Source organism: Carcharodon carcharias, chromosome 15 (assembly GCF_017639515.1).
Source record: "Carcharodon carcharias isolate sCarCar2 chromosome 15, sCarCar2.pri, whole genome shotgun sequence".
NCBI lineage: Eukaryota > Metazoa > Chordata > Chondrichthyes > Lamniformes > Lamnidae > Carcharodon > Carcharodon carcharias.
In genome coordinates this window covers 69,980,986-69,996,964 of record NC_054481.1, presented here as the reverse complement: position 1 = coordinate 69,996,964, position 15,979 = coordinate 69,980,986, and the positions used below count along the sequence as shown (strand labels likewise).

Here is a 15,979-nt window from a genome sequence, read left to right as displayed (position 1 = left end):
CTGGTGTTTAACTCTTTTAATGAGCCAGCACTGGCATGATAAGCTGAATAGCTTTCTTCTGTGCTATTAGGTTTCTATGTTTCTGTGTAAGTGACTAGCTGGTTGGTATGTTTTAATGAGTTATGTTAACATATTATCATAGCTATATAGCTGCTGGGCCATATTAGTCTAGCTCAGCTGGTAGCTAAGGACCTAGCTAGAGGTGTGATTTGAACACATAATCTAGACCGAAATTGCAGTGCAATACTAAGGAAATGTTGCTTTGTTGGAAATTGTCCGGGGAACTCCGGAGGCCTTTAAAAAAAATGATGGACCCAACCCAGATGTAGTTGTGGAAGTCCAACCCCCATTTCTGGCAGATCCAATTTTTTCCTGGTAGGAGAAAGGGGACAGAGTGTCAATTGCACAGGCTGGAAACCCAAACTCAGTAAGGCCATTTAAAATTAGTGCTGAGTTCTAACAGACCCCATTTTTCTGCTCCAAGGGCCTTAGCACAGTGTGGGAGGCACAAATTTATGGGGAGGTAAATGCTCTTGAAGAACAGGTAAGGTCTGCTTAAGCGTCATGGCCTGCAGTGATTTAAACCTTCAGCCATTCAAAAATGAAAAAAAAACAGGCTTCGGCATTCAGTTAGAGTAAAAAGAACAGACGTGTCGCTGGAATGCATTGATTGACAGGCCATCTGGTGTAGCTTGGAAAAACCCATTAGCTATCTGTTCCTACAGTCTCAATAGACCTCATTGTTGACATTTCTTAAAGGTTGTTATTGCAGCTGAGCCCATTATGAATGTTTGGCTATGTTTCAAAAGCTCTAAAACCTCTTAACTCAGCCCCTTGCTGAGATCACATTTTGACAGTTTTAAGAGGCTATTAAAGGATTAGCTGCCTTTAATATGGTTAGTGAATATAAGTTTTTGTTTTTACATCAGACTGACCACTTGAGGGGATTTAAAATTTTTTGAATGGGTTTCATGAATGAGAGCTCTTTCGGTATCAATTGTGTATGAGTGAGGGCTCTCTGATTATTAGTCCTTTTTGCATCTCCGCATGGCTCCTGATGTCTGCCCATATTGGATAGTGGGTGAGCAGCAATGGAGGTGGCATGGGGACATGAGGGGGTTGGAGATGGCTTCGGGGTTGGAGATGGCTTCAGGGTATGAGGTGGAAAGGATGTGGCATCAGGGTATGAAGGGTCATGGAGGTGGCATGAGATGTACGAGGGGACATGTAGGTGGCATTGAGATAAGAGGGGACTTGGAGGTCACATGAAGGGGTATGAGTCAGGGGAAAGTGGGGTGGGTGGGGGTAAGGGTTAGAAGGCCTAACAGCCTTTTCTACATCTAGCCCAAAGTCTCAGAGAAGCAAGGCAGGCCTTCTAACCAGACCGCCTCGGCACTCACCCGCATCTGTGGCCATCTTTGATCTGGTTCTGTCGCCGCAGGGCCTGATTCATCCCTACCCCACCTGGTGAAAACCATCCTTGCCGGGATCGTTTGCATGGAGACAGATCTGCAGGGTCAGGAAATTTCCTGACTTGAGCTACCTGCTTCAGTAGTGAAAACCTGGCCCATAATCTCTACCTCAATCACCATCTCTGGCAGGATGTTTCCCAGTCTCACAGCCCTTTGTGCAAAAATGTTTCTTCTGTTCTTTGTTTTAAGTCTAACATTTAATCTTATATCTGTTCACCCTTTCTCTGGACCCCACAATCACTAGAATCAGTCTGTTACTATCTTTCCTGTCACCAAGTCAAATCACATCTCTTTTAACAAAAATAACCCAACTGCCCATGTATTTCTTTGTATTTGCATTTTTTCATATCAGGTGACATTCTATTGACTCTGTACTCTAAGCTCTATATTGCCTCAACATTCTTCCAATTTAGTCATTTGGTTGTACAGAAATTGAGTATTGTTGAACAAAGAGACTGTCTAAGCTTTTAGTCTTGCATTCATCAGGCCACTTGCAAGAATACCAATATAAGATGAAAACAGCAATTTGTACTGTTTCTCTTCACGTACAGTATAAATTTGTTGGTTTCTCCCTTATATTGTTATTCTTGTGAGTGTCCCGATGAGTGCAAGATGAAAAGCTTAGACAGTCTCTTTTCTCAGCAACATTTTTCCTATTGTTTGGCACCTTAAACTCCATTCAGTATTCCAAATGTAATATTCATATTCATCATTGCATTTTGACTTTTATATTCTACATTCCTTGCCACTTAAACTGCTGCTTCTGAAACTGAACCTCCAAATCCATCTGCTTTTCACCCAATCTCCCCACATGCGAAGTATAATTATTACCATTTGTTTAAGCCTCACACTTAGCGACATTGAATTCAATGGACCGCTATCTTATCATTATGCCTTCACTGCTTCTTCTGTCCTTCACGTGTCAACAGCATTTGGAGATCTGTTATTATTTGAGCTGCAATGATGAGATTTGAAAGCTGGAAAAGACTAGAGGAGCATGTTAGGGACTTACATAGAGGCCGAAAGTCAGATTAATTAATATTAATTAACTATATCTGAATTGTTCCAGTGAACTGAGGTTAGCACATTCAATAAAGGACTCTGTAGTAGTGTAATTTTGCAGTTATCGTTCATAGTGTTTCATCATTGGATATTGTACAGATGGTTATTTTTCCAGCTCTGTGACAAGGGAACATGGTTTGCCGGCAGGAAGCATCTTCCAATACTGAGGGATTGTTTTTACTAAGACACAGGAGAACCTGTTGTTTGATGCTGATTTTAATTGGACTTTCAGCTTTTGCATTATTATATCATTTGCTGCAGTATTTTCCAATTCTCTCTGAATTTTACGCTGCTGATGAGAATCTTAAGGATTTGAAGTTGTTGAGAAGTCCTCTATTCAATGCATTTTAAATCTAGTTCCTTATAACCAATTGAGTTGTTTTTTTCTTTTGTTTTTAGGCCAAACTTTCAGAAATTGTTTTGCAGTTTAAGAACCAGTTGCTGAAAAAGCTCAAAGATTTTGATCTCCGTGTTTGGAAATTCAGGAAAAATGTGAGTACCGCACACCCATAGTTCTAGAATTTTCAATTTTCTTTTACTAGTCTTATGAAAAATTATAATCTAGGAATATAAGGACAGAGGTAGACCACTTAGCCCCTTGAGTGTTCTGACCAACGATCAAGGGGTGATCTAACTCCATCTACCCATCTTTGCCAAGGTGCAGAGGAATCTAGGTGTCGTGGTGCATGAGTTACAAAAAGTTAGTATGCAGGTACAGCAAGTAATTAAGAAGGCTAATGCTATCCTTTATTACCAGATGAATTGAAAAAAAGTAAGGATGTTATGTTTCAATTATACAGGGCATTGGTGAGACCACACTGCGAATACTGTAGGCAGCTTTGGTCTCCTTATATAAGGAAGGATGTAAGTGCATTGGAGGCAGTTCAGAGGAGGCTTACTAGATTGATGCCAGGAATGAGCAGATATTCTTTTGAGGATATGTTGGACAGACTGGGCTTGTTTCCACTGGAGTTTAGAAGAGTGAGGGGTGACTTGATTGAAGTATGTTAGATCTTGAATGGTCTCAATAAGTTGAACGTGGAAAGGATTTTTCCTCTTATGGTCGAGTTCAGAACTAGGGGGCGATGTTTTAAAATTAGGAATCACCCTTTTAAGACGGAGATGAGGAGAATTTTTTTCTCTGAGGGTTGTGCAACTTTGGAATGTTCTGCCTCAGAAGGGGATGGAGGTGGGGCCATTGAATATTTTTAAGGCAGAATTAGATAGATCCTTATTAGGCAAGGGAATCAAAAGTTATCGGGGGTAGTTGGGAATTTGAAATAAGATCAGCCGTGATCTTTTGAATGGCAGAGCAAGCATGAGGGGCTGAATGGCCTACTTCTATTTCACGTGTTTGTATCCCTTAATATCTTTGGATAACAATAATCTATCAATCTCAGTGTTAACATTAACAATTGATCTCACATCAATTGCCATTTGCGGAAGAGATTTCCAAACTTCTATCACCTTTTGTGTGTAGAAGTGTTTCCTAATTTCATTCCCGAAGTGTCTGGCTCTAATTTTTAGGTGTAACCCCGAGTCCTGGACTCCCAAACCAGTAGACATAGTTTCTCTCAACCCACCCTATCAGGTACTCTTAACATGTTGGAAAACTTCAATCAATTCACCCTTAACCTTTTTTAAATTCCAGGGAACACAACCCTCATAATTTCTTCATAATTCTCTTCTTAATTTAACCCTTGGAGTCCGGGTATCATCCTGGTAAATCTACGCTGCACTCCCTCCAAGGCCAATATATGCTTCCTAAGATGTGGTGTCCAGAACTGCTCGCTGTACTCCAGGTGCGGTCTAACCAAGGCTTTGTATAGTTGTAGCATAACTTCTACTTCTTCGTATTATAGTCCCCTAGATGTAATGGCCAGTATTCGTTAGCCTTTTTGAGTTTTTTCTGTACCTGTCCAGGACACTAATGATCAATGTACCTTGACCCCCAAGTCTCTTCAGCCCTTCACTGTTATAACATTTCACCAGTTAGGAAGTACTCTATCCTTCTTGCCCATTCACTTACTCTGTCAAAATCTCCATGCAATCCTATGCTACCATTTAATGGTTTACAGTGCATCCTATCTTACTGTCACTGGCAAACTTGGGAATGTGGCTGTCTATTCCATCATCTAAGCCATTGATTAATACAATAGTTGAGGCCCCAACAGAGATCCTGTGGGACACGACTAGTTACATTCTGTCAATTAGAGTATTTGTTCATTATCTCTACTCTTTGTTTCCTGTCACTCAGCCAATTTCCTAACCAGGTCAATCATTTTCCCACTATTCCATCAGCTTCAACATTAGCTAGCAGTCTGTTATGAGGTGTTACGACCGGATGAGAAGGAGTGAGCTTGCTCCCCTTCTGTTCAGCCCCCTTGGTTGGTCGCAACAAAGGTTTTTCTAGAATTTGTAAATGCCTTTTCCAATCCAAATGTTTCTTTTAATAAGGAGTCAATCAAACCAGGTTTTCTTGAGTCAAAGAACGAGTAGTTACTAAACCCAAGAAAAAAATAATAAAAGACGTGACGACACGCGCGCACACATACACACACACACAAGCACGCACACACACACACACACAAAGATATCAGAAGTGAGAAAGTCAAAAAAGTTAAAAGAAAGATTAGAAGTTAAAAGAATATAATGATTAAGTCCTTTGCTTGTCTTTGAGGCATAGATTGTTGAATGTTGTGGCCATTGAAGTTAGTTGGTTTCCTGTAGAATTCTGGAGTTGACTTGGTTCAGGTCTACACTTTGTTGAAGATACTCTTTTAGCTTCAGAGAGAGAGAGCCATCTTTACTGCCCTTTTCCAGCCATCTTTTTAGATGACTGTAACGTCTCTTTCTTCCCCTCCTTCCTGATTCTACTTGGCAGAACCAGTTTCTAAAACTCCTGTCTGTATATTCCCAGTAAGGAATTAGGTCATTATTGCAGACCAAGTAATCCCATTTGTTGATCTCCAAAATCTTTAACACATGTTAAGGTAGAAATCCAAAGGGGACGAGGTTATTTCATCCTCCAGAGGAGATTTTGAATGTCTGATAAATATCTGGCTGGTTAGCAGGTCCCATCATCTTGATAGAACTACAGCTGATCAAAGTCCAGCCTTTTGCATTTTTAATCACAGAATTGTTACGGTGCAGATGGAGACCAATCAGCCCATCATGTCTGCACCAGCTCTCCAAATCAGCATTATGACTCAGTGCCAAACTCCTGCATTTTCCCCGTAACCCTGCACATTGTTTCTATTTAAATAATCATCTAATGCTGTCTTGAATGCCGCATTTGAACATGCCTCCACCACACTTCCAGACAGTGCATTCCAGACCCAAACCAATTGCTGTGTGAAGAAGTTTTTTCTTACATTGCATTTGCTTCTTTTGCAAAACACTTTAAATCTGTGCCCTCTCGTTTTTGATCCTTTTAGAGTGGGAACAGTTTCTCCCTATCTACTCTGTCCTGCCCCTTCATGATTTTGAATATCTCTAACAAATCTCCTCTTGGACTTCTCCTCTCCAAGAAGAACAGGGCCAACTTGTCCAATCTAGCTGCATAACTGATGTTTCTCATCCCTGGAAACATTTTTGTAAATCTCTTCTGCACTCTCTCCAATGTGTTCACATCCTTTCTAAAATGTGGTGCACAGAACTGTATACAATACTCCAGCGAGGTCTAACTAGTGTCCTATATAAGTTCAGCATAACCCCTCTGTTCTTGTACTCTATGCCCCTATTAATAAAGCCTTGAATACTGTGTGCTTTAACTGCTCTCTGCACCTGTCCTGCCACCTTTAATAACTTATGCACATGTACAATGAGGTCCCTCTGCTCCTGCACACCCTTTAGAGTTGTTCCGCTTATTTTATATTGTCTCTCCATGTTCTTCCTACCAAAGTGAATCACCTCGCACTTCTCTACATTGAACTTCATCACAACCAACTTGTCTATGCCCTTCAAAGTTCTACACTGCCTCCTTGCTTCCAAGTTTTGTATCATCCACAAACTTTTAAATTGTCCCCTGCACCCCAAGTTCTAGACCATTAATTTATATCAGGAAAAGCAAAGGTCCCAAAACCAACCCCTGGGGAACTCCACTACAAACCTTCCTTTAATGCTTTCCTTTCAAGAGAGTCCCTGTTTGAAGCAGACCTTGACACCTCCCAGGTGCAAAATTCCAAGCAACAGGCCTGCAGTGAAATTCATGTAGAAGTTTTCCAGAAAAGTGGTCAACTTATATATCAGACATCAGTTGACTTGTGGCAGCCATTTTTGGTCAGTATTTTTTTTAAAAACAGTTCTTTAAACTGTTCAAAATGTCTGTGGTTAGCTGGTGAAGTTGCAGGTAGATCTCACTCAGTCACAGTGTCCTGTCGTTGTGACAGAGGGACTTAGTCAAATGCTTACTGGAAGTCCATATAAATAACATCAGCTCTGTTAGGTGGGGGCTACCCATTACAAATTAATGTTGGCTCTCTCTGATTATCTGAAAATTTTCAACATGTTCTGACATTCTACTTATACACTTTAGTAATTTCCCAACACCAGGGGCTGAATTTCGGCCTCCCAGCTTGGAGCAAAGCTGAGTTGGGAGGGCCAAAGCGGAGGCATCCTGGTCACAATTTTGAATTTCCTCCACAATTTCTGACACCTGCCATTTTCATTGTTTCGAGAATCATGACAGCTCACTTAGAGTGATGTCTGTTCTCAATTTAAATCCCTGATGGAAAATCAAATTTCATTTCTTATGGTATTTTCCTGTAGGCAGGTGGTTTGTTGAAGGCTGTGGGAACCCCACCAGGTAAGTCAGTTTGTGAACCTTGAGGGGAACTTGCTGTGGAGTCAGGAACCTTTTTGACAGGTAAGTTTAGAGGGTCTTGCCAGTGCCCCCTCATACCAGAGAAACTTCATTAGGTTGATTCCAGGTCTGGAGGGATTTTGTTTTGAGCAGAGATTGAGTAGGTTGGGGCTGTAATCATTGAAATTTAGAAGAATGAGAGGAGACCTTATTGAAAGATTCTTAGGGGGCTTGAAAGAGTAGATGCTGAGAGGTTATTTCCCTTTGTGGGAGAGCCTAGACCAGAGGGCATAATCTCAGAGTAAGGGATCACTCATTTAAGACAGAGATGAGGAGGAATTTCTTCTCTGAGGGTAACGAATTTCTGGAATTCTTTACCACAGAGGGCTGTTCAGGTTGGGTCATTAAGTATTTTCAAGGCTGAGATAGATTTTTAATCAGTATGGGAATCAAGAGTTATGAGAAAAAGACAGAAAAGTGGAGTTGAGGATTATCAGATCAGCCATGATCTCATTGAATGGCGGAGCAGACTCACTGGGCCGAATGGCCTAATTCTGCTCTTATGTCTTATAGTCTTTATACCCCCAAGCCTCTTCCATGCCCCCTCATATCGCCTCCATGCCCCCTCATATCACCTCCATGCCCCTTCCAGTAATGTATCCTCCATATATATATATATATATATATATATATATATATACTCTTCCAATTTCCATTGTGTACAGAACTTTTGGTAAGTCTTTGAAATGCTCCTGAAGCTGACAAACTAAGCAAACACAAGTCAAAAATATCCTTTGGGAAAAAACTGCTCAATTTACAACTTTATAAATGTATCATTCAAACACTTACCTGGGAGTTGGAGAGGCACACCAGTCAGCTGCTTGGAACCGGCCCACACAGTTCGAAAGGAGCGTGAGAAAAAACTATTAGTGGCATCACAAGAAAATGGTAAGTTCATTGGTTGGTAAGAAACAGCTGTTAGGGAATGTTTTTACGCTGCAGTAAATTAGAAAAAGGTATTATTTTTAAAGAAGCAACAATAGTTGTATTAAAGTGAGAAACACCAGGAATAAGGGAAAGTCAAGGCCAGTATAATAAAGTAATACAAATAAACCAAAGTAGAATAAACTTAAGACATGCCCAAACCAATTCTTCTTTGAAGGCAGCCCATTGTTCAGCTACGGCTTTTCCCACTAACCTTTGGTTCCAGTCTATCCAGCCCAGCTCCATTCTTGCCCCATTGAAGTTGGCTCTCCCCTAGTTAATTATTCTTACTCTGGATTGCACATTGCCATTTTCTACCGTCACCCTAAACCTTACGATACAATGATCACTGTCTCCTAAATGTTCCCCCATTGACACTTGATCTACTTGGCCCACCTCATTTCCAAGAACCAAGTCCAACAGTGCAGCTGGGTTGAGTGGAATGTGTGTCCTGTAATATGTGGGAAGTCACGGACCCTCCCTGTGTCCTCGACAATCACATATGCAGGAACTGCTGCCAGCTGCAGAACCTCGAGCTTCTGGTTTTAGAGCCCAAGCAACAGCTGGAGTCACCGAGGCACATCCACGAGGCTGAGAACTACGTGGATAACATGTTCAGAGAGGTGGTCACATCACAGCCTAGGAGCCTGGAGGCAGAAAGGGAATGGGTGACCACCAGGTTATCCAAGAGAACTAGGCTAGTAGTGCATGAGTCCCCTAGGATCCCGATCACAAATCGGTTTTTCATTCTGTAAACTGGTGAGGGCGCTGGTTCTTCAGAGGAGTGCAGTGAGAGCCAAGTTTGTGGCACTACGGTGGCTTGGCTGTACAGGAGGAGAGGAAGAAAGGAAGAGCAATAGTGATAGGGGATTCATTAGTTAGGGGAACAGACAGGTTTTTCTGTGGCCATAGACGTGACTCCAGGTATGTTGCCTCCCTGGTACCAGGGTCAAGGATGTCAGTCAGCGGCTGTAGGACATTCTTCTGGGTGAGGCTGAACAGCCAGAGGTCCTGGTCCACATTGGTACCAATGACTTAGACAGGAAAGGGGATGTGGTCCTGCAGACAGAATTTAGAGAGCTAGGTAGAAAATTAGCAAGCAGGAGCTGAAAAAGAGTACCAAATGCAAGTGAGTACAGAAATAAGAGGATAAGGCAGATGAATGTGTAGCTGGAAAGATAGTGCAGGCGGAAGGGCATTAGATTCCCAGGACACTGGGACTGGCTCTGAGGAAGATGGTGCCTGAATAAGCCGGACGGGTTGCACCTGAACAGAGCCGGGACTGAGTTCCTTGTGGGACGTTTTGCTAGTGCTGTTGGGAGGACTTTAAACTAACTCAGCGGCGATGTGGGAACCAGGAGAGAATATTAAAGAGTAAAGCCAAGGTGTACAAAATACCAGGAGAGACAGCACTAGAATAGAGAATAGTAAGTTAATAGGCGGCATTGGAGTAAGGAAGAAAGTAATGAAGTCTAAATCAGGGTTATACTGCATGTATGTGAATGCACAGAGTATAGTAAATAAGACTGGGGAGTTACAGGAACAGATTGCCGTGCAGAATTATGGTGGTGTGGTGATAACAGAGATCTGACTCAAGGAAGGCCAAGACTGAGTGTTAAAAATTCCTGGATACAAGGTGCTCAGGAAAGATAGGAAAGGAAGAAAAGGAGGAGAGGTGGCTGTGTTGGTTAAGGAGAGCATTACAGTGCTGGAGAAAGAGGGTTCATGGATAGAATCAATTTGGCTAGAGCTAAGGAACAAAAAGAGTGCAATTACATTGCTTGGTGTAGTCGATAGACCACCAAATAGTGAGAAGGACATAGAACAACAAATCTGCAGGGAAATTACAGAGAGATGCAGGCATTGTAGAGTGGTTATAATGGGGACTTTAATTACCCGAATGTAGACTGGGACAGTGGTAGCGAAAAGGGCGGAGAGGTGCAAGAGATCTGAGATTATGTTCAGGAGAATTTTCTACGGCAGTATAGGTCCAATCCAACAAGAAAAGACGCACTGTTGGACTTGGTTCTTGGAAATGAGATGGGCCAAGTAGATCAAGTGTCAATGGGGCAACATTTAGGAAACAGTGATCATTGTATCGCAAGGTTTAGGACGATGGTAGAAAACGGCAATGTGCAATCCAGAGTAAGAATAATTAACTAGAGGAGAGCCAACTTCAATGGGACAAGAATGGAGCTGGGCTGGATAGACTGGAACCAAAGGTTTGTGGGAAAAGCTGTAGCTGAACAATGGGCTGCCTTCAAAGAAGAATTGGTTCAGGCACAGTCAAGCTACATTCCCTCAAAAGAGAAAGTTAGGGCAAACACATCCAGAGCTCCCTGGATAAAAAAGGAGAAGGAAATTAAGATAAAGAAGAAAAATTGTGCTTATGTCAAGTGTCAGGTAGAGAATACAATTGAGAACCAGGCAGAATACAGAAGGTTCAAAGGCAAATAAGAAGCAAATAAGAGAAGCAAAGAGGGAACATGAGAAAAGACTGGCAGCCAACATAAAAGGGAATCCCAAAGTCTTCTATCAGCACACAAATAGTAACAGAGTCACAAAAAGAGGAGTAAGGCCGGTTAGCAGCCAAGAAAGGGGATTTACACATGGAGGCAGGGGGCATGGCTGAGGTGTTAAATGAACATTTTGCATCTGTCTTTACTAAGGAAGCAGATGCTACCATGGCCACGGTGACAGAGGAGGAAACTCTGTCACTCAAAGTGCTCAAAATTGATAAGGAGGAAGTGTTGGATAAACTGTCGGTACTTAAAGTTGACAAGACACCAGGAACCGGATGAAATGCATCCAAGGATATTGAAGGAAGTAAGAGTGGAAATTGCAGGGGCACTGGCCATAATCTTTCAGTCTTCCCTAGACTCAGGGGAGGTGCCAGAGGACTGGAGAATTGCAAATATCATGTACTTGTTCAAAAAAGGTTGTAAGGTTAAGCTCAGCAATTACAGACCAGTCAGTTTAACTTCAGTGGTGGGGAAGCTTCTAGAAACAATTATTAGTAATTGAATTAATAGTCACATGGAAAAATGTGGGTTGATTAGGAAGAGCCAGCATGGATTTCTAAATGGGAGATTGTGTTTAACTAACTTGCTGGAGTTTTTTGAAGAGGTAACAGAGAGGGTTAATAAGAGTAATGCTGTTGATGTGCTGTACATGGACTTTCAAAAGGCATTCAATACAGTGCCACACAACAGACTTGGGAAAAGTTATAGCTCACGTAATAAAAGGGACACTAGCAACATGGATACAAAATAGGCTGAGTAGTAGAAAACAGAGGGTAATGATCAATGGATATTTTTAAAGCTGGAGGAAGGTTTGTAGTGGAGTTCCCCGGGGTATTGGGACCCTTGGTTTTCTTGATATATATTTTAATGATCTAGATCTTGGTGTTCAGGAGACAATTTCAAAGTTTGCAGATGATACAAAACCTAGAAGCATTGTAAACTGTGAGGAGGGCAGTATAGAACTTTAAAAGGACACAGGCAAGTTAGTGAAGTGGGCAGATAGCTGGCTGATGAAGTTCAACATGGAGAAGTGTGAGGTGATGCATCTTGGTAGGAAGAACATGGACAGACAATATAAAATAAGGGGTACAATTATTAAGAGGCTACAAGAGCAAAGGGACCTGGGTATATATGTGCATAGATCATTGAAGGTGGAAGGACAGGTGGAGAGAACAGTTAATAATGCGTACGGTATCCTGGGCTTTATTAATAGGAGCATAGAGTACAAGAACAGGGAGGTTATGCTGAGTTTATATAAGACACTAGTTAGACCTCAGCTGTAGTATTGTGTACAGTTCTGAGCGCCACACTAGAGGAAAGATGTGAACGTATTGGAGAGAGTGCAGAAGAGGTTTACAAGAATGGTTCCAGGAATGAAAAACTTGAGTAATGAAGAGATTGGAGAGGTTGGCGACTGTTTTCCTTGGAGAGGAGAGGAGAAGATTTGATTGAGGTTTTCAAAATTATGAAGGGGGCTGGATGGAGTAGATAGTGGGAAACTGGTCCCGCTCATAAAAGGATTGAGAATGAGAGGGCACAGATTTAAAGTGATTTGCAAAAGAAGCAAATGTGAGGAGAAAAAAATGTTTTCACTCGGCGAGTGGTTCGAGTCTAGAATGCACTGCCTGGAAAGTGTGCTGGAGGCAGGTTCAATTGAGGCATTGAAGAGGACATTAGATGTTTCTACTTAAATAATCAATGTATAAGGGTATGGGGAAAAGGCGGGAGAGTGGCACTAAGTCATAATGCTCATTCGGAGAGCTGGTGCAGACACGAATGGGCTGAATGGCCTCCTCCTGCGCCATAGGAATTCCATGGTTCTCTGAGCACAATCATTCATAGTATTAATGACAAAAAATTTAATCCTCTTAACTCCTCTTAATCCTGTACAAATAAACAGGCATTGAGAAACCACATCAAAGAATAACTTCATTATCCTCATAAAGCAGTCAGTCAAACAAAGCTGGCACGGATCTGTGTTAAAAACCCACTGTTAAGCTGAGTCCATTAGTCATTCTTGGAGCTCGGCCATTCATTCATAATGAGGCCATCAAGACAAACTTGCTTCAGCCTGCATTCAACACCCGGAGAGCGAAATACCAGTTGTGAGAGCTGACTTTTAGAAGTCGGGACCGTGACATTGGGAAATGGCCTGACTCTTAGTCCCTGAACTGTGGATGAAACTTTGGCCACAGATGTTAGGCTAGCTCATCTATAATTCCCTGATTTCCCTCTCTCACCTTTTTAAATTGTGGAGTGGCCTGTGCAATTTTCTAATCTAAAGGAATGGTTCCTGATTTGAGAGAACTGTGGAAGACTATAATTAGGGAATTATTGATATTATTTCTTACTTCCTTTGAAACACTGGGATGAGGAGATGGTGGTGTAGTGGTAATGTCACTGGACTAGTAATCCAGAGGCCCAGGCTAATGCTTTGGGGACAAGGGCTCAAATCCCACCATGGCAGCTGGTGTAATTGAATTCTGTTAATAAATCTGGAATATAAAGCTAATCTCAGTGATGGTGACCATGAAACTATCATCAATTGTTGGAAAAACGTATCTTTTAGGGAAGGAGATCTGCCAATGCTTACCTGATCTTGCTTACTTGTGACTCCAGACCCACAGCAATGTGGTTGACTCTTAATTGCCCTCTCAAAAGTCCTAGCTAGGGATGGACATCAAATGCTGGCCTTGTGAGCAATGCATCCCATGAAAGAAAAAAAATTGATAGAGACCTGTGATGACTGAATTTTAAGATCAGTTCAACTGTGTAGGGGGCTCCCATGATTTATTCAACCAATGTGTGGCTAGCACGGGGTAATAAATTCTAAAGAAGGGTTTCCTAGGAAAAGAATGGCTGTACAAGGGGCTGGCTGGATACAAGCAGCCACGGAAGCTCTTGTTCTGTTTGACTAAGAAACCTCACAGAGCAAGTTTCTACAAAACCACCTTACCCTGGGGCTTTGTCACTCTTTAATGGCATTATTTTCTTCATTCCTGTTATTTTGCAAATGTTAATTTTGGTGACTCTGTGCATACTTTAATATTAGTCGCTTGGGACGTCTGGCATGTTGTACTCTAAATACTGACACAAAGTAATGATTCAACATGTCTGCCGTTGGCTTATTTTCATTTATAATATTGAAATGGGCTGATGGAAAGGTGACCAGAATTCAGCACACGCAGTCCAACTTACTTCTAATTTGAAGATTTCTGTCTGCAGTATTGTCAAATAGAAATGAACAATCAGCCACTAATTTCATGTCAGCAGTGGGATTTGAACCCACAGTTCTACGTGAAACACTGATCTGAAAGTAGCACCTAGACTACTCAGCCCTGCTGACTGCACATAATTATATATTTTCGTATATAATCTTCTATAATAAGAACACTAACTTTTTGCCTGTCATTTTAAGGGGAGTGTCTGTTGGTGGGTTTATCTGGTGGAAGGTACCCAGGTGTGTGCAGATGCATGTGGGGTGCGCGGAGGACTGGAGTGTGGTGATGTACTTACAGCTGCCAATGGTGGTGGTGGCAGCAACAGGAGTGGGGGGAATTGATGGAGAACAGGAACACCGGAAGGTAAGGGGAACCCAGCAACAAAGTTTGACTGGAGAGACTGTTTCTGTGAGGAATGGGATAGGATTGATGGGAGAGGTGAAGATGGCAAGAGAGTGATAGAGGTAACAATTAATGATGGGGACAATTATTTGATACTTCTTATCCAAAAGCTATCCTTTGTGCTAAAAATGAAAATTAATTAGATTTGAATGAAAATGTTTTAGGAAAGCTGTCAGGTTAATGAAAAAAATATAAAGGCCTCTGTCCACCTTCAATGATTCTGTCTATCTTCAATGTCCAAGGAAGGAGCAATTATAATGTTGCTATGAGACTTGAATTCTAAACAAAGTCCATGTCATGGAACAGATTGGTAATTAGGAGTTACTGTAATTATAACAGGCAGATTTCAAGGAAGTAAAGGCCCAGATCTTCCACTCAGAACCGGAACCCGGATTTTCAACCCTGATCAGACAAAAAAAATACACACTTAGCTTTCTGCAATATTTCTGAGCGATCTTGCGATGGAGGACCCTACACAATCGACTCAGTACAGCAAACCTTAGAGGGAGCAGTGGAGAGAATCCGCATAGAAGCCACATCCCCTTTTTATTGCACCAGCTACCATATTCCATAAAGTAGAGTTTAAATGTCACAAAGCTTCTTTGAAAAGCTACGGAGAGAAGGTAAGTGTATAAGGGGGTCAGGTGGGTTAGGAGCTAGGGTGGGTTGGCTAAGGGGGTAGGGTGATAGGTGGGTCAGGGCTAGTTGGGTCATGTTGAGGGGGAGTTGTCAGGATGAGTCGGGGGGTAGTCTGGTCGGGGAGGTCAAGGAAGGAGTCGGAGTGGTTAGTGTGAATGATTGGGGGTCATTTGTATAGTTACCCAGGAGTTAGACTAGGTATTTTTCCTGGATAATATCTGTCTGAAGTATCTGACTCTAATTCGAAGTTGGAGACTTTATTGGAGGGTTCCAGGGAGCAGAGGAATTACCCATCAGAAGTTCAAACTTTCCGTGCAATTCCCATGGAGCCCTTGCATTGGGACTTCCGAGGGATCTCTTAGCACATCTTCTGGGCACATCCAATCTCTGGTGATCCGGAGACCATAAGATCTGTGCCCATCAGATGTAAATCTGCCTTCTCAACTCCGAAGAAAATAGTTCCCAATTAGACCTTCGTATTCTGTAATTGTAAACAAGTTAGAAGGTCAGACTCTTGATAAAATTTGTATTCATGCTCCTAGGTTGTGGGGCTTGGTTAGCTCACTTGGCTCTAGCATGATGCCAGTGGCTCGGACTCATTTCCTGTAGTTCATAGAGGCCTGCCTCCTCCCCTTGCTGCATGCTTGCCGAGTGGTGCTCCTGAAACTATCTATATAACCATGTATCTCTCTCTAGTGGAGAAAAATGCATGGTCTTAGGCATGTTTTCACACATGGGCAGCTTTATGCAGCTTGTTCCAGAGTGAGAAGTTTCAATTTTGTTAAAGTCTTTGTTGAAAGAAAAATTAAGTACTTAAAGAATTGCTGTATTAAACATACTAATTTGACCATAAATATTGTGCAGGTCTCTAAG

The 15,979-nt window shown here is 41.9% G+C and overlaps 1 protein-coding gene across 1 annotated transcript in view; it reads left to right on the top strand.

The window, feature by feature from the left end:
- The window catches only part of LOC121287955, a 387,185-nt gene that overhangs the window by 310,715 nt on the left and 60,491 nt on the right, over positions 1 to 15,979 (top strand). Inside the window, exon 63 of the mRNA XM_041206118.1 lies at positions 2,934 to 3,026. Within this exon, the coding sequence (XP_041062052.1) occupies positions 2,934 to 3,026 (93 nt within the window). The remainder of the gene's footprint in view (positions 1 to 2,933; positions 3,027 to 15,979) is intronic.